We start from the raw sequence: 18,192 nt of genomic DNA, 5'->3' as shown, positions 1-18,192 counted from the left end.
ATACCCCGGCTTAGAGATCTCCCCATTTTTATTTCGTCATACCAGCGCTTACGCTACGTAAAAAGCTGGGAACTCCCAGAGGCAGGATGAAGTCGTTTTTGTACACCTGCCAACATTGCGTACTGTGTGAGGTTGCTGCGTAAGTTTTTGCAGGACCTAGGGCGTCCTGGGAGCCAACCCAATTTGCCAGATTTTTATACTCGATTTATCAGATGACAGGCAACATAAGCAGAGGTATTTTCTATTCAAAATACTAGTAATTAAACAATAGCCACCAGTTAAAATTTAGGGGTTAATCTCTGTTCCACATTCTTTGTATTTTGCCTGTATTTCCATTCTGTTAGTTCTCAAACTCACTGGCTCTTACCTGAGTCTGACAAAGCTCAGTCCAAAGTTTGGGGAATAGCGCAAGATGAAGCGGCAAACCTTCATATGCCACTAGGACACCTGAAATTTTATGAGAAAATAAGTTATTGTGTGAGCATGTTGTTGGAGATACTTGCTTCCTGCTAAAAGTAGCACCAAGGTGCCATATTGTTTTATAGGACCACATTCTAAGCATTTTTTATAATTGGAAGGACTTATCGTCGTGAAGTTTTTACAGTACATTTAATAAATACATTTATCCCTTCAGTATTTCTGTGAAATGCAAAAAGAGCTGGCTTTACTTCTGGGTTTATAATCAGGTTATTTTATTACTGTCTTACATTTTCAACTGGTCAGCTACAGCACTTAAAGGTTTTAACTATCTTTTCCTAAAAACAGCATGTAATTTTTAAAGGGTAATCTTCATTATTAACCCAAGCACCATTGTTACCTAGACCATAAAAGAGTTAAGGGATACGCTGAACGACAGCAAATGATACACATTCCCAGTCCACTGTTTAACTAACACAACCTCTAGTAAATATTAATGATGCTAGAGTTACAATCAGAAGAGCGTGACAAACAACAAGCAAATGGGGGATTCAGGGGATCAGAAGAACATTCTACTATCATCGCTCATTGGACAAGATTAATTTTGTATGATTTTATTTGTCTAGAAGTGGTATTTAATCATAGCTAGCTAGCCAGCCTCTACAGGCAGAGAAAACAAGAAAGCAAGCGGGTATTTTCAGAAGGTGGTTCATTCTGCTTAAGATATTGAAGAATCAGAAGATAATTTCTCTTGGAAGGAGTCTACGTCTCTCCACTGACTACAGAGGAAAATCTGGCTATATGTCTAATTTTTACACAACTGAAGCAAGTCGGCTCCCAGTCTGGGTGTCCTTGGCTTAGCCTAGGGTCCGTGGTGGGAAACAAAATTAAAAAAAAAAAAAAAAAACAAAAAACCCATGACATGCCTTTGGAGTAGCACATGGACTTACTGGGGCAATTCAAGGCAGGATGCTCTCCTGCAGAGAACCAGCTGAATGGCTGGAGAAGTCAGATAATGCCACGAACACCTTGTTCACACCCCAAAAAAATAGGTTTACATTGCGACGGGAAGAAACACAAATACTGGTGGTATCTACTGGCAGAGCTGAAACAAGTATCGGATACAAACTACGTGACTGAATGGTTATAAACTGAATTAAATGTTGTGACAGTTCTCAAAACTACGGAGTAAAATAAACCTGGGTTGGTAACACCACAACCAGTGCCATCTGTGGCTGTCTAGATGGTCATGTACGCTCCTGGGCAGATTGCCAGTTAATCACAGAATCACATAGGTTGGAAAAGACCTTTAAGATCATCGAGTCCAACCATAAACCTAACACTGCCAAAAACCACCACTACACCGTATCCCTAAGTACCTCATCCAAACATCCTTTAAATACCTCCAGGGATGGCGACTCAACCACTTCCCTGGGCAGTCTGTTCCAGTGCTTGATAACCCTCTCGGTGAAGAAAAATTTCCTAATATCCAGTCTAAAATGCCACTGGCAGAGACGCTGAGGACTCAGGGTCTGATCCAAAGCCCTTTAAACTGCCAACCTGCCCCCCCCCCCCAAAAAACCCCCAAACCCCCCAAAAACCCCCAGAAACACTTCAGTGAGTCCCGTATTAAACTCTAAATGTGCAAGGAGACTGAATTCTCACCGGTTGCCTCAGCTCCTTTCTAGACAGGCCTGAAGCATGACAGTCATGTAAGTAAGATTGCGCTACATTATACATGTCATACAGTTTTGTGGATAAAAATAACGTCCAGAAGGATTAATGCAGCAAGTTTCACAAGCTCTGCTTTTTCCTAAAAATTCTGAATCTAAAACTTCGTGGAGAAGCACTCACAGTTATCACAGAAAAAAACTCCTTAGGCTGTTTAACCTTCATACTTACTCATTTTAACTAAAGTTTCAGTAAACTTTTCACAGTTGATTGCAACTCGACACAGTAGATGGATGAACTGATGATAAGAAAAGAAGTAGTCTAGCAGCATACGATCGTAAACATCATCTTTGCCCTGAAGATTTAAGAGAGCTTCATTTAAACTACATAAGCAACTGGACAGCAACCAGATTTCCTAAGCGTCTAGCTTAATGTTACTGCACTTCTTGCCCTAAGGTGTTTAATCAAATACTACAGGAAAACACGATGGGAATTTCCAGGTCTAACCCAGGCCAGCTGTGTCTCCTCACCGAGCCCTTGGCAAGGCCAGTAGTGAGATCGGAGGAGGGATGGCAAATGCAATTCCCCCACCCGGAAAAACTTTTCTTGGAGGATTCTGAATCAACAGACTGAGAAGATGCAAAGCTGTGTGAATACCACATCTTGAAGATGACAAGAAAAGAACATGGTAATTTTAAATCATATACGGATACCTAAATATATGTACACTACTGCTTTTTAAATGATAATTTGTCAGCTACTATCTGCAGAAGTCAGAAATTTTTCAAGACTGAGCTTCACAAGCTTTCAAAGCAGCATTTTCAGGAACGTCTCAAACCAAACGATAAATACCTGCCTAGGGTTTTGTGTGCCAGTATTTTGTGGATGCCTACGCTTAAAATGGCCTCAGCTTCTGTAGACCAGATAGGCAAAAGGAAATCTCAAAAATTCAAGCAAACAAAGGCACCTTATACAAAACAAATGAAAAATAAGCATGCAAAACCACAGGGAAATGTAATTGTGGATGTGGTTTGAGAGGCTTAAAAGTCTTCCAGTTCCTAATGTATATGAATTCATTATAAAGTGTAAAATACTGTGCCATATAATGTGACGGCTTTTCAAGTTCAAATATTTACATTCTTCAGTGTCACATCCATTACCTCTGGATACATGATGGAAAAACCCACTACAGATAATTTCTGGCTCTATACGTTTTTTGAAGAACTTTGGTTATACAGTAAATTTGATGGTGCACAAATATACAAAGCATCGTTTTGAAAGCTTTAAAAAAGAAGGGTTACTTACCCTACAGTAACCGTGCTTCTTCGAAATGTGTTGCCCACACAGATTCCCATCTACGTGCACATAGGCCCCATGTGCAGGAGATTGGATTCTTTCTGAATAGCAGTGTCCACTGGGGCTGTGCCTGCACCCAGTGTGTCCTTGCGACCACTGTACCTGAGGGCATAAGGGGTATGGCGGCTTCAACCACCACTCAATTCCTTCACCGATAAGAATCCCCTATGACAGGACTCGGAGTTAGCACAGGAGGAGGACCACAGAATCTGTGTGGACAAAGCATCTTGAAGAACCACAGTTACTGTACAGCAAGTAACCAGTTTTCCTTCTTCAAATGATTGTCCATACATATTCCTTTCAGGGTGGGATTCACCTTACCTGACTTTAGCTATCTAAAATCTAGTCATTTCAGTATTCCCTGCAGTCAATGGGGGGGAGGGGGGGAGAGAGAGAGAGAGAGAGAGAGAGAGACTCCTCCAGAGGAAAAGTCACCTCATCCGGACTCGGGTGTCTAGGACAGGAAGGAGGGTAGCTGTTTATCTCCTTCTGAGGGTGACTATTTACCGCCATTAACCATAGAAAGAGCTGGACACTGACCTTTTAGATAGGCAAAGTTACGTGAGCTGAATCCCACCGTTGCTGCAACTGTAATAACGGGACGTGGCAAGTGACTACAAAGTAGCCCCACCAAAGCTGGCATCCCGTCAGGGAGCCCACAGAAGGGAAAATGGAAAGTAAAAGACTTAAAGCCCTATACGATATTTCAGGTACTGGTATTTTACCCAAACAAATAGTAGGTTATGCCTCAGTCCTGGTGGAATGGACTCTAATGAAACCTGGAGGATCTACTTAGCTCTCTGGTAATAAATCTCAACATACGCTGAAACCCATCTGGACAATCCCTGAGCGGTTCCTCAGTTTGCTTTATAAATGCCACAAACAGATTGGAAGATTATCAAAATGTGTGCTATGGTTTTTTTTCTGAGCACAAGGTTCAAACTCTTATCATGCCTGGAATATGAAGCTGTGTATCACCAAGGGCAGGGAAATGGTGCTTCTGGAGTGCACATCTAGAATGGAGTATATGAGGACAACACATCTTGAAGAAGAATTATGCTTTGTTTACAAAGAAAACGTAGATGCATTATGCTACTGGATTCTTATAATACTTTTATACAAAGGGAAAACAATAAAGTAAAGAAATAGCATTTATAAGACCATACGTTTACATACCTTGCTGGCTTCCACCATGGTAGGCAAGAGGCACATATTAAGTTCAGGACGTGGAGGACGAATATTGCTTTTTCCCCCTATTAATTTCAAATTTTCACGACATGGAAAATAAGGTCCAAGAGACACTGTAGTATAAGTTAGGATAAAATAGGGATATATTAAAAAGGTCAATATTTGACATCAGCAAGGAACACGATAGAGTAACAATAGCGTAAGAGAACTTCAAAATACAATCACTGAAATACCTACTTGGGATATTACTGTGGTGGTATGTACAATGATTGTGCTGTAGAAATGGAACCAGAGTATGTAGGAAATCATGAGGACTTAAAAGTACAAGCTCCTTGAGGACATCTACAAACAAAAAGTTGTTTTTGCTATTACATATTGTTATTTCTTAACAGCAAACAGTTTAACTTCAGGCTCATGCATTTTCAAACTCTCTTTCATACCACTTTTGCTGCACTTAGTGCGCACGGTGGAGGTAGGCTCTACTGTGAATAGCACGTAAAGTGAACACCCCTGCATCAGTCAAGATTCCCTTCACCTCTGCCACTGGGAGAAAACCCGCTCAGTGGTAGATCAACCACCAGTGAGAGGGGTGCCAGCCTGGAGAAAGTAGAAGCTCAATAAAATTACCCTCTTTCCTTCTTCTTAAACATAGCAGGTTTGATGCCTGGAAAATGTCAACCAGCAGCAGTCAGGAAGACAATGAGAAAGGCACTCAAAATAAGGGGAAAATGCATACAAATCACACAAAAAAAAGGTAATTTGGACACAGTTTTAGGCCTTCATCAGCATGCATAAAAATGCATATTATAGCCATTAAATAATATTAAAAAAAAACTAAACCAGAAAAACTTTTTGAAATAGGTCTTCTAATGCAAGAGAGACACTTTATACATAATGTCTATGGCTACAATTTTAAAAAGCAAATCCATTCAATTCTACAAGCTATTAAAGCTTTACTTTTATTATTATTATTATCCCTTCCAGTAATGGATTGTAAAAACAAACACTAAAAGCTGTTATTCAGGCTAACTTGGTCACCATCCTTCTGAGTGGAGTGTGAGTTAATATTTGAATTTTGATGTAAGATTTGGGATTTGATTCTAAGCTCGCTGACACCTGAATTCAGGAGTCATGCCTTCAGCATGCCCCTTATCAGGTAGCAAATTGGTCTCTCAAAACGAAGGCCGACTTTTTGTGCATACAGTCTGCATGCCTAGGGAAGTGGGAATATTAATTTTAACCTGACGAAAACAGAATGATTTAGAATAGGAACAATGGCAATATCGATGTATCGACAATAGTAATATAAACAATCCCAACCTACAGAGTATCTAGGTAAGCATTTGCGCTTGCAGAAATGGCATTTCAATTTCAAAGCAGGTAACTGTGCAGAACAGGTCCTTCCTGACTCCAGTTACACTACTATGACTTACCAATACAAGCGTTTCTAAGTTCTGGAGGACTATAGGAATTGAGCAGAGTTAAGAGCTTATGGGCAAATTCAATTCGCTCCTGCCACTGAATGAGAGCTTGCTTCACATCTACAAATGCAAAAACCACAGAAACCTGTTTAGTTAATTTCTCAAAAGCTCATTAAATAAAGCATAGAATTTTACTGCTGAAGGATCTCTTTTTCCTCTAGCACAATTTTAATCAGTCTAGAAATCTGTTCAATCTCACTGGTCTACTGCTATTAAATTTACTTAATCTAGTTTCATATTATGTCATAAATAATTTAATAAGTTACAATTTAAAATCTGTTAATAATCATATCTGCTACTGTATGGGAAGTTTTTAAGCACAGTTAATAAGCAAGATAAAATACTAGGTTTTGGGTTGTGAAAATTAATTAACAGACAACAGGCGTAATCCTGTGAAGAGTTCCAATCAAACCTTTTCTTTGAAGATACGGACGTGTTGACTTAAGAACCGAAAGGAAAATAGACAGAAGTTCTACCAGGTCTCCAGTCACATGGCAAGCTGTGGCCTCGTGGTACATCATGTGCAACGTGTTAAAGGACTATAAAGGAAAAAAAAAGCCAAAACTTTATGTTGCCAAATTAACACACTTGTTATCATTTCTATTTTTATCCTACAGATACTGCTTTTTACATGTATTTTATGCTCAAATAAGATGTATCAAAATATACTGTGCTAGATGTCATCACAACATCACTCAAAGACAACGACATTCAATAAAAGAATAAATCTGTATACAAAATCAGTGTATTTAGTAAAAGATTAAAAAAAAGGGGGGGAGGGGACAGAAAGAGAGCGAACAAATGAACAACCAGGTGTCTTCTGTAACAACCCAATATAATTGTTGACCTGGACATCTGGTTCTGGTAACAATGAACACCAGGTCGTCTTGGGGGGGGGCTAAACTGAAACTTGCCTTTGGCCAAAAGGCCGATTTTTGTTCTTCTCACCTAACCCAAAAACTAGAGCCATACTAAATTTTTCTCACATGCATGCCAGAGGGAAACTGAATTTGTAAAATGCATTATAACAATAACCCCTCTGTACCAGCTACCACCCATCTCAACTCAAGAAATGAGCATTTTTGTGAGCACATCCAATGCAGCTTAGAGAGAGAGACATTTAAAAACAGCCTTAATTTGTTCTCAAGATAAAAGCTTTCTATCAGTGGCTCAATGTAATTACAAAGTTTTCACACATAACATTTATCTAAAACCCAATAAGCAAAGCACAACTTGAGACACAGTGTAGTTTTATACATCTGTGATCCCAATCTTTCTGTGCCAACGTACAAAGTGATATTGGAGACGCACAAAGACAGACATGGGTATGTCAATTTGGGAAAAACCCGTAAGATTAATAGAGACGCTAGTCATTTTTCAAAATGCTGCTTAAGGACATATGCTATATGATTGTACATCAGATGAATTACTTCTCCTTTTATAACTAAAATACCTTCTAGGCATCTGTGATTTATAGAAATATTGGGAAAGAAAAGCAACACATTTCTGAACGGCAAAAATTCTAGCACAAGATGTAAGAAAAGATATTTCATCTGCTGGGATATTTTAAAGATAAAGAAACAGTAATCTCATTCCCTATAACGCAAAATCTTCATACGCCATTTTTATATTATAGTGAAGATAAAAGATACATGGCCAATCCTGCTAAGTAGAAAACTTTTCTGCATGTGACAACTCCTTGACGCAATATTTTTCACCACGCAAAACACTTCCAGTGAACAAGTGAAAATAAGGCCTGGTAATTTCAAGTTGTAAAGCTTGAAAACTAAAAGCTGAACATTAGTTTTATCTAACTTCTAGCAACGTTTTACATAGGCTAAATTGCATCTTATATTACACATTCCTTATAAATTATCCGTTGTTCGTATGGATCAGGGTTAACTAGAGCTGTTAAACAAGTTCTTTTTATACATATGTATGTATCTTAGTCTGCTGACAAGTTTCATGTATGAATAACGTTATAGCTCATGTATAGCTCCTAACTTTTTAGCTCAAGTTTACTGAATGTAAGGCTAGCTAACTATAGTTAATCAACAGGCTTACACTTATAACAAACTCATGAAAACTCCATTTTCAAACAGTGTCTTGATTTTTATTTTTCTAACCGATTTTGTAATTCCAGCTTTTTCTGTCACACTTTGTCCCAGAAAATACAAACTAGTGACATAAAAAAAGTTAAGAGAATTTTTTATATAAACCATATAAAAATGGGGTTGGAATCAACCTCAAAGCATTGTCTAGTCCATCCATGTGCCTTAAGGCAGACTAAATATCTTTCTATCCTTGACAGATGTTTGCTCAAAGCCCTCCTGATGACTTCCAGTTGTGCTGGCTCACACCTTCTGAAGCAATCTATTCCGATATCCCATTTACTGGACAGCTACAACTACCTCCTATCCCCTTGTCTTGCACCATGGATTTTTACCAGTTTATTATCCCTCCCTGAATATGCCATTCTACGTATGCCAAGAATGAACTGCATCTTATTTTTTTTACACTTTCTCCAACACATCCAGACAATCTTGATTTTTATTCTTATTCTCAAAAGGACCTAACATCCTTCCCTGTTTTGCATTGCCAGTATATTTAATAAACGCACGTTCTCGTCCATCACCTCAATAATGGAAGTGCTGAATAGAATCCAACCTCTTACACCCATCTTAGGAAGGACAAAAGGAAAAAAAAAAAAAAAGATAAACACTGTATGTGCCCTTTTTCAGTCTTCTGGTATCTCACTCATCTTAAAAAAGGCAGCGACTAAGAATCCAGAGCTATTTCAGCAATGTCTTCTAGGCTTTTTCTACATTACTGCAGGACGGTACAAGTGGATCCATAGAGTGAAACCATTGGTGGGCTGGGGCTTGACATCCAAACTGTACCCATTTCAGGGCTGCGCTATTTATTCTTTTTTCCCCTCTCTATTTTGAACTAACGCTCGTCTGGTCTCATGGACCAAACATCCATTTACAACTGGAATACACTGTATGTGCTCCAGAAACGCATCTTTAGGTCTAGTTTCATTGGAAAGAAATCTAGTTTATGTGTTCTTAGACCACTCCTTCTTGGAAACAAAAGCACAATAGGTAGGAAAGGTAGGGAGAATTGCCTCGGAAGTGCCTCAAGAAGTGTTCAGAAACATTAATCACAATTGCATCTGAGTATCCTTTCTTTCTGGATTTCAACCTGTTGCCTGAACACTTCTTAACTAGCAGTAACTGTGTGACTGTGCTCAGCCATTCACTCACAGTTGATCTGTAATAAAGAGAATGACACCAAAAAAGCATAAACTCGCTCCTCTCAACATAATCTGTTGGTGGCTTACCCTCTGTCTTAGAAACAGGCAAATATTTTCCTGATCATCTTTTTACTACTACAGAAATCTTACTAAAGATGACAGGGGAAGCATCTATGTGAAGAAAGCCAAGACTGCATTCTTACTACTCACGACATCTCTTGCTAGTTGCAACTTTTTCAGTAGACCTAATTTAATCTGTTATGAGCCTCAGAGCAAGCGTATCTATCCTTGCTATATGAGATGACCCATCACCCTTTTATTTCTTGCTTATCTTTACTACATAAGCTACATCCTTTTATAGTTATCCTACCAAATCACTCCTATCAACTAACCTGTTATTAAGTATCCTGTATTAAGATTTGTGTTGCCTCAAATTTACTCACTTAACCTCCTACATTAGCATTTTGACATGCAAAATGTCTGGTAAATATTTTTTTGTCCTTCCTATGATCCTTAAGATTTTAAGGTTTGACATGTATGCCAGTACTTAATCAACATACTTCTTTTCTTTATTTTAAATGATACCATATTAAAACAATTTAAAGCAAACACATTGTCAGGAAGGAAGCGATGACTTGATAAGAAAGCAAGGTGTTTATTATAATTAAGTAACAAAGTATTTACCTCAGTCATCAGAATCAATCCTCTATTAAACACAACAAGAAGTCTGTCTTCATCAGATTCTAATAATATTCTGAAGGCACTAGGAAAAAAATCCAAACATTGAGAACACTGAAAAATACATATCACCTCTTCATAATTCATACAAATGCTTAATATTGTTATGCTCGGGCTGTATTTTGGAAAATCATCACAGAAGAACAAAGAAACCCCAAAAGAACATAAGTATTCTCTTTATTTCTTCCCTTTTTCATTGAAAAATGCCTCTGATGTCAACTTCCTTTATGTCAACTTTATGTTATCAAATGTAATTTATAAGCAACCTTTACAGAAGTATTTCCCAAATAATGTCTGCAAAAATGCTAAAACCCGAGGAAAATCATGGACTTCAAAAGAAAGAGTTTATGCTTGTCAAATGATACCTTTAAATAGGTTCAGTTAAGCATATGTTTGGACTTTTAAATGTATAAAAACATTTCTATCAAAACTTTTTATGCTTACAGCAGAACAGAAAATAAACGATGATGCATAACTAATGAGGCATTCTTCTCAACATAGCAGTTCTTCCAGAGCATTTGGGAAAATCTGGTTGTGCCCTATGACAATAACTGTATGTAATCCCTTCAGGTAACACAGGTAATTTTCCCTTTTCACAAGAGTTGCATTTAAAACCCCAACACCTGACCTACGTACAGAAGCACTTTATAGTTATACTGAAAGTACCCAAGCAACAGTTTCAGATGTACTACTAAGACTAGAAATGAAAAACTATTTGAAGATATGATACAATAAAACCCTGTCCCACAGGCACAACTTCTAAAACACATCTCTGCCCCAAAATGACAAATGCCAACAACAGCAGCTGAAATTACTGCTTTGCCCATCTAGACTAATAATGGTAAGCTGAGAATGGAATTTCAGCTTAAACGCTGAATTACAACATTGATTGATTTGGTTTTAGTTTTCCCCCCAAGGGCTCTACTGATGCGATTCTGTCATAGTATTTCTTTTTGAACCCTAACAACATACACCTTGATCTACACCTGTTTATTGTAAAATATTTGCTTAGTTTCTGAATTTTCAGCTGATAAAACATTCTAAAATAAATTATATTCACAAACAATGGATTTTGGGAAAAAAGTTATAATTGAAACTTTCTCTTTGCTTACTTCTGAAAAAAAGTATCCCCAAAACTTTTCCAGAAAGAATATCAAAATAACTAATTTTTATCGAACTTCACATTTGTCAAAATGTGGTTCTTATTCAAACAGCATTAGATTATTACACTACAACTTCACAACTTCACTACTAACGTACCTTATTAAAGTAGTCCAACAAGACCGTCCGTCCAAGCAGCGCAGGTAACAGCTTATGGTTGTTTTCTTAAATTGCTTTATGTCTTCTATCTCTTCCTCTCTCATGTCTGGTCTCTGAGCCACAAACAGTTGCATGAGGTTAAACAGCTCTTCTACTGCCTAAAACACACAAAAATTATTAGGTTAGTGGATTAGGACACAAATATATGAGATAACCCTTCTGAACCTTAAATGGATGTTTTGATGCTTCCTAACAGGACAGCTCATTCATTCATTCATTCATTCATTCTCTCTCTCTCTCACTCTCACACACACAAAAATACAATGTGAAGTCCTGATCCATGTGACCAAACTTCCCTGCTTTCCTTAAGGAATGTAGGGGGTCATCTACATGGTGCATGGGTATGTGCATTCTCTGATGATAACACTATATTCTAGGTAACAGAATTCAGAAAGCTGCTTGTGCTAAAACTCGCTGAAGTCCCATATGCGTGGGAAACACTAAAGACAGTGGGGTAACTAAAGTCCTTAGCCAGACAAACTGAGACTTCTGAGGGGAGATGCAAACAATGAAAGCAGCAGGAATACTCCCAGGACTGTCAGGAGTATAAAGTTACTCTGTGAGCTGAATGAGACAGAAGTTCAACATAGAAGATTCCTCCTCCTCTATGTAGTGAAGAAAATCTTTGTATTCTTTCTGTCCTCGTACGCCTCTAAAGGACCTCAAAGCAATATTCACTGAGTAATCATACAAAAATGCGTATTTTGCCTCTTAAAAAACTTTGTAAGCCTGTTTTTTCACCATTACACATGGACTATTTTAACTAGTATGTACTCTCTACTGCAAGTGTCACGATGTCGTAGAGACAATGCAACTCACAGTGTACCAATGTTTTGCAAAAGGTACACAAGTGTTCCCAAGGTGAATGCCAGGCCATCCTCCATTTGAACACAACGGGCTAAACCTTAGCCCTAATTCCAGAAACTGAAAGCAAGGAAGAAACTCACTGGGAATTCCTCCAACTTAGTGTGTTAGAATGCAACATGCTTTCCTGAGACCAGCATGAAAGGCTATTCCCTGTTTCTTACGACTAAACTGGCACACAGAATATTGAAGAACAGTGGAAACACCAGTGTCTGCTTCCAGAAAAAAACATCTCTCCAGCTGCTACACAGCAAGGAAGAAAACCCAAAACAATCCCCCTACAAAGTACAGTAATCAGATCTAAACACATTATTAATTACTTATACCAGTATAAGTAATTAATCAAAATATAATACTTTCACCACTGGATACATTAAGTAAGTCTTTTCATCTCTTTCATTAAAAGACACCTTCGGTAAGAGAGGAAATACTAACAACGAAATGGTATTTTTTGGTATCAATCTACTTACTCCTGGGTACTGACTGGCATGTGGCGTGAGATTCTTAAAGGCCCACTGAATATTCTGGTGAGAAGCCAACTGCCTCGTGAACGCAGGGGACTGCTCACAGCAGAGGCGCAGGATGCCATAGTAGGCAGGCAGCATCCCGCGGTTAAAGAGCACCACATCCTGATCGTCATGGTCTGCGAGGATGTAATTGAAGGCAATGTTCTTCGTCACCACAGGATTCTGTACAATAAGGCGTACATTCTCCGGACAGTCGACACACACATTATACCAAAAAGACAGCAAAGCCTGTTTATTGTGGTTGGTGGCTATAGCTGGCTCAGAAAGTTTAGGCTGGAAAAGGTTCCATAAGTCCATGAAGTAAGTAGAAAACATGAGTTTCTCAGTTTTTGAGATCAAACAGTATGTCATGAAACTGAAGTAGGGCACAAGTTTTGTGGTGCCGTGTACAGCAGCATCAACGTATAGCTTAGCTCTTGAAAGAAGGCCAAGAAGCACATTGTAGACTTGATGAAGAACTACTGTAGTATCTGGACTGAGAGGCAGATCGCGCGTAGGGATGTGCAAAGAGCGAGTTGATCGGAACATCTGACGGAAGGAATTGCTTGGAATAAGCGACACCAAGAGATAGGCTGCGGCTTCAAATAAAAACAAATCTGTTACACCTTTGAAAAATGACACACATGGCTTAACAGTCATTTAATCAGAAGTTAAATTACATTGTGTGTTCCATTTACAGATCTCAAAGCATTTTACAGAACCTGGTATTACTATATTCACACTGGATGAAAAAAAAATCAGAGTGGATAAGACTAGCATGTTAAAAGTGCTGTTGAGATTGTCTTTCAGGCCTCTTCACCCTATATTCCTGCCTGCTGCTTGGCTCTAACTATTGTAACACAATGTCTCGCATCACAGAAATACAAAACCAGATGTTTTCTACGACTAAATTGTGTACTGCTTGATCAAGGTGTTGTTACCTCTTCAGAGATGTTTACAACTGGAGTCTGTTGCAAAGCTGTACCTCCAGTTTCCACATTTCCCTCAGCCACGGAAAATGTATTAAAGTTCGGTGTGGCCTGTTACTGTGGAATCTCCCTTATATAAAAATTTAGATGCGGGAAAGGCTGAAAGTGTGATCTTGGCAATGGCCTGGTAGTGTGATTCCTGGCAGAACAAACTAGAGAGCCAGGAAACCCTGGAGCTGGGGAGAAGCACAGGCTTCTTCTCCTTGATCCACAAGTTCAACTAAAGATTACTCTGTGATGGGTGAAAGAAGAACGTGTACTGCTCGTACGTACAGTACAACTATGTGACGGAAACTTTTGAGAACCTCTTGGATTATTTCTTTTTCTTCTTTGAGTTTCCTGGATCTTGTAGATTAACCACAAAAGAAAAAGAACCTACTAATGTATCATTCAAGTTACAAAAACAAAGCATGGTTTTCATCAAAATCAGGTAGCATGCCTTGATGAGGCACCACAGTGGTATTAATATTTTAAAATACAGCAATCCTAAAACAATTGGAAAAGGAAGACAAGTACCAAAGCACTTATTTCATTTGTGACAAGAATACCACATGCATAGTAACTTGCTACCACAGAAGAATAATTTTCTTCAATTTAAATCAACTTACAAGTTCTCACTCTAGGATAGTTGTGTGCCAGAAGAAAACGTTCAACCCAGTTTTCCATATTTTGCAGCACCCAGCTGTGAGCTAGTTTGTTTCGAGGTGTTTGCACCGCCAGCCAATCCAGGCACTGAGATGGGTTGTATTCAATGACCTGAAAGAAGAGTGGAAAAATCAAAAAGAATACATTAACCTTGATACTATGTACTGATTTTATCAACACTGCCCCCCCCCCAATAACTATTAAGACTTTCAAAATATTTTTTCAAAATCACATAGGGCTATGAAAGCATCTTCAAGACTAAGGTGCTCTGGCAGACAAAGAAAACCCTTATTAAAATTTCACTGGTTTGTGCTTCTGAATCTTGTTCAGAGCTTTTGAAAGTTCAATCTAAGTCCAGGAAGTTACTCTACATATCCTTTCTGTATATTTTGAGATACTTAAGAGTTGAAATGTTAAGGACTTAGAAAATTGAACAATCTGGTCTTTATAAAAAAATACATCTTTTTTTTTTTTTAAATAGCTAACACAAAACCTTAACCCTGAAACAGTATTTTTATATAAGTTATATCAAAAGAACATAAATGGTATGCAAATACGTTCATATAGCTTCATGCTGAGGGTAGCTATTATGTTTTTTATGAACAGGCAATTTCAAGGAATAAATTCATCGAGTGCTTTTCAAAGGTAATGAAAAGCCTGGGAGTACTGTTGTACAGTTATCAAAGCCTTACAGACAATAAGGAGAAAACATAGCTTCCTGTGCCTTTCTGGTTCTGTGTAGTTAAAAATTTGTTGACATACTATTAGGCCAGTAAATGTAGTTCACTGATTTGCTAGTTCTTAAAAACTGTTTTCTTTTTACCTTGAGGTCCAGGTGCCCAGACAAGGAAAAAGGAACTCTTATCTATATAAGGAACCACAGGCAGTAACTGAATTGCTGAACCTGTTCCCAACTACTCTAATGCACCTGAAGAATCTGAGCAGCTGACATGACCAAAACTCTGCTTATAAAATTTTAATCTCCATTTAAAAATAAACACATTGAGAACAATCTCCTCCCTTTTTTTAGAAATGACAAATTGATCTGTCAAGTTTCTTTCGTAATAGCTGGAGGGTATCTCCAAGAAAGAGACTATCATTGTTCACTGTCTTCATCGCCCAATCACTTTTTAACGACTTCTAGAAACTGGAGTGGCTGCAAAAGTAGGTTCTACACCCTAAATCTGTCTGTCTGTGCATTAACCACAGGGCCTCTCATCCCTGCCTACACAATTTTTATCTCTAGACCTGTGTCAACAAGGTAAGGATAATAATGCTGGCAACACCACCGACTGAACTGATGACTTCTACTGCTAAAAGCTTGGCTTTCCAACAGCAACCTGTCATTGACTTGCTTCCTCTGTAGGTTCAGTTTGTGTATGGGGAATAAGGAGGGAAATAAAAAAGAGGACTGCTTAACAAATTACATCCGTAAACTTTGTGGCTACTGACTGAAGTATGAAGAGCACATGTACTTCGTGCCACAATTTGTGTATTATCAAAAACTCTCTTGGAAAGGTTTCCTCATCGCTGAGAGAAATTCATAACCTACTGCTTCCCTGTATACAGAAAGCAGCTAGATGTAATTCTTGACCTTGAGATCCGCTGTTTGAACTCCCTTTACCTGAGGTACAGCAGTTACAGCTAATTCATATTCAGACCAGACACCTAACAAACACCTGGTATACGCTTTCCCAGATTACCTAGTGGTTCCTATCCTATACCTGCTCCTAACCAGGAGTAAAATACTTTTGATCAGGAATCCATAATCTATCCCACGGTGCTTCAGTGGGTAAGACAGGTTTGTGTTTTACCAGAGGTCTCAATTCTGCACAGTAATAATCTTTTACAAACCCCACCCCCACTTTTTAAAGAGTATTAAAGGGAATGAACGTTCAACAGCTTGTCCTCAGCACTCTTCAGGTTGGACACACTGTTCTCAGACAGTAATAAAGACAGTAAATTGTGCTGGGAACTCAAAGAGCAGCTAGTTTAAGTGAAAGCTTTAATTCCCAATCTATTTCTCAGATCAAGGAATTTATCCCAGTGCCAACTTGGTTAAAAAGTCTCTTTCTTGCTTTAGAAATGCAAGCAAGAATGGTCCTGCACCACAGCAATTATTCACTAGATTCAATTTAGCACTATTTTATGGGTTAAAAATGCTAATGAGTATTTTACAGAGAACAAAAAATGTCAAACCAATATTCAAAGAACCACTACATAATGGACAAAAAACCAAAACCAAAACAAAAAACCACCACCTAACAAAGGATGGGCCTTGAAAAATTTTACAGTCCTTGCAAAAGGGTAACTTAGAAAAATAAGCGGAATTTGCCTAGAAGCAGCATTCTAGACTCTTCTTATGAAGCAATTAATTTCTCATTAAACTAAAATTTAAAGTTTAACTGAAATACCAGTTAACCAGAATGCTATTAAAATAGCATTAAAAGTTAGAGCAGAACTTTTAAATGTCTATTAGCTGTTGCTGTTTATTTGGAAGAGAAACGGTCATAAAAAAAAAAAAATCATTAATTGATGCAGCAAGGATGACAATGAAATGTAAACCCTTTTCATAGACATAAAAGAATGAACAAGAGAAAGATGATTTAGCTTGTTTTCTTTTACGTGTTGTACCTCCCATATCCTCTGCAGAATGTAAGAAGCAAAGGGTGGCATTCCTGGAGGCCCACCAGCAAATTCCATTAGCATGGTCAGCAATTTGAAAAAAGGATTGGCTGCCTGTAATGCATAAAAATAAAAATATCCATTTTGATCTATTTTATTTCATCCACTAATTTTTTAGAGACTTTAAAAAAAACGCAAGCATTTGCATAAAAATATATTTCTATGAACTTCTGACATGAACATTTCTATTACTTTTAATCCCTTATTATTTAATCTGTAAATAATCCACCTATATATATACACCTTAATTCTACTGCATCCACATATGGATGCAGTAGAATTAAGCCACTTCTTATAGCTAGTGCAAGGCAACATGATCATACTAGACAGGATAGGTTTAGTAGAAGTATATAGTTACAAGGAAATAACAGTAACATTGTCTGACACAGTCAGACATTATTCTGAACAAAGGGAGGCGGGGGGGAAGCTGTACAGTCTTGAAGAATTCACCAATTTATCCTGTTCTATACATATACAGAAGATTTCACTATCTCAGAGAAGCTTTTATTTTTATGTATTTGCATAACATGTAACATGGATCCTGAAAAGTTTATCGAAAAGCATCACATTTTGAGGGTTTACACTGATCATTATTATTGGCATACTGTTTTCCTCTAAAACCACCAACATTTCTATACTCTAACATGTTGGCTCTAATACGAATTTATTTTTTTTTTTAAGTTTACTAAGACTCACCCAGCTTTTAACAATGCTTCAATAAAGTGGTTACTATTATTATTATATATTTTGCACCTCACCAAAAATCTCTCTGGTGCACGTGTGTATGTGCAAAGCAAAAAAGCATAAAAATGTAGCAAATGTTAGCATGACAGGAGGGAAGTAGACTGTCATCTGATAGTGCCCATTCTATCACACAAAGCAAAGCTGTCATGAGAATGATCTAGTATGTGCTTCATGTCTTCTCTACTTGACATGCCCTCAATTTTTCCTGATTGTTTTCTCTTTTCTGACAGCAGTATACAAGAACGTCCTTGTGTGAGCATACACTTCTCCACTCTGTGTATATTTTTCATGTGGAATCCATTTGGAACTCTCAGGATTTTTGTTATTACCAG

The 18,192-nt window shown here is 37.9% G+C and overlaps 1 protein-coding gene across 9 annotated transcripts in view; it reads right to left on the bottom strand.

Annotated features, from left to right (window-relative positions):
- Nucleotides 1-18,192, bottom strand: part of USP34 (ubiquitin specific peptidase 34) — a 140,977-nt gene that overhangs the window by 3,154 nt on the left and 119,631 nt on the right. For 5 of the 9 annotated variants that reach the window (XM_075496947.1, XM_075496948.1, XM_075496949.1 and 2 more), the window contains 12 exons: nucleotides 17,066-17,170; nucleotides 14,395-14,542; nucleotides 12,762-13,396; nucleotides 11,368-11,525; nucleotides 10,054-10,132; nucleotides 6,526-6,652; nucleotides 6,066-6,173; nucleotides 4,870-4,974; nucleotides 4,621-4,745; nucleotides 3,394-3,546; nucleotides 2,320-2,443; nucleotides 368-447 (listed from right to left, as the gene is read on the bottom strand). In XM_075496947.1, the coding sequence (XP_075353062.1) occupies nucleotides 368-447; nucleotides 2,320-2,443; nucleotides 3,394-3,546; nucleotides 4,621-4,745; nucleotides 4,870-4,974; nucleotides 6,066-6,173; nucleotides 6,526-6,652; nucleotides 10,054-10,132; nucleotides 11,368-11,525; nucleotides 12,762-13,396; nucleotides 14,395-14,542; nucleotides 17,066-17,170 (1,947 nt within the window). The remainder of the gene's footprint in view (nucleotides 1-367; nucleotides 448-2,319; nucleotides 2,444-3,393; nucleotides 3,547-4,620; nucleotides 4,746-4,869; nucleotides 4,975-6,065; nucleotides 6,174-6,525; nucleotides 6,653-10,053; nucleotides 10,133-11,367; nucleotides 11,526-12,761; nucleotides 13,397-14,394; nucleotides 14,543-17,065; nucleotides 17,171-18,192) is intronic. The other 4 variants (XM_075496952.1, XM_075496953.1, XM_075496951.1 and 1 more) reach the window with 3 other exon arrangements.

Source organism: Mycteria americana, chromosome 3 (assembly GCF_035582795.1).
Source record: "Mycteria americana isolate JAX WOST 10 ecotype Jacksonville Zoo and Gardens chromosome 3, USCA_MyAme_1.0, whole genome shotgun sequence".
Taxonomy (NCBI): Eukaryota; Metazoa; Chordata; class Aves; order Ciconiiformes; family Ciconiidae; genus Mycteria; species Mycteria americana.
The sequence above is the reverse complement of the archived record's forward strand: the minus strand, read 5'-3'. Positions and strand labels throughout refer to the sequence as shown.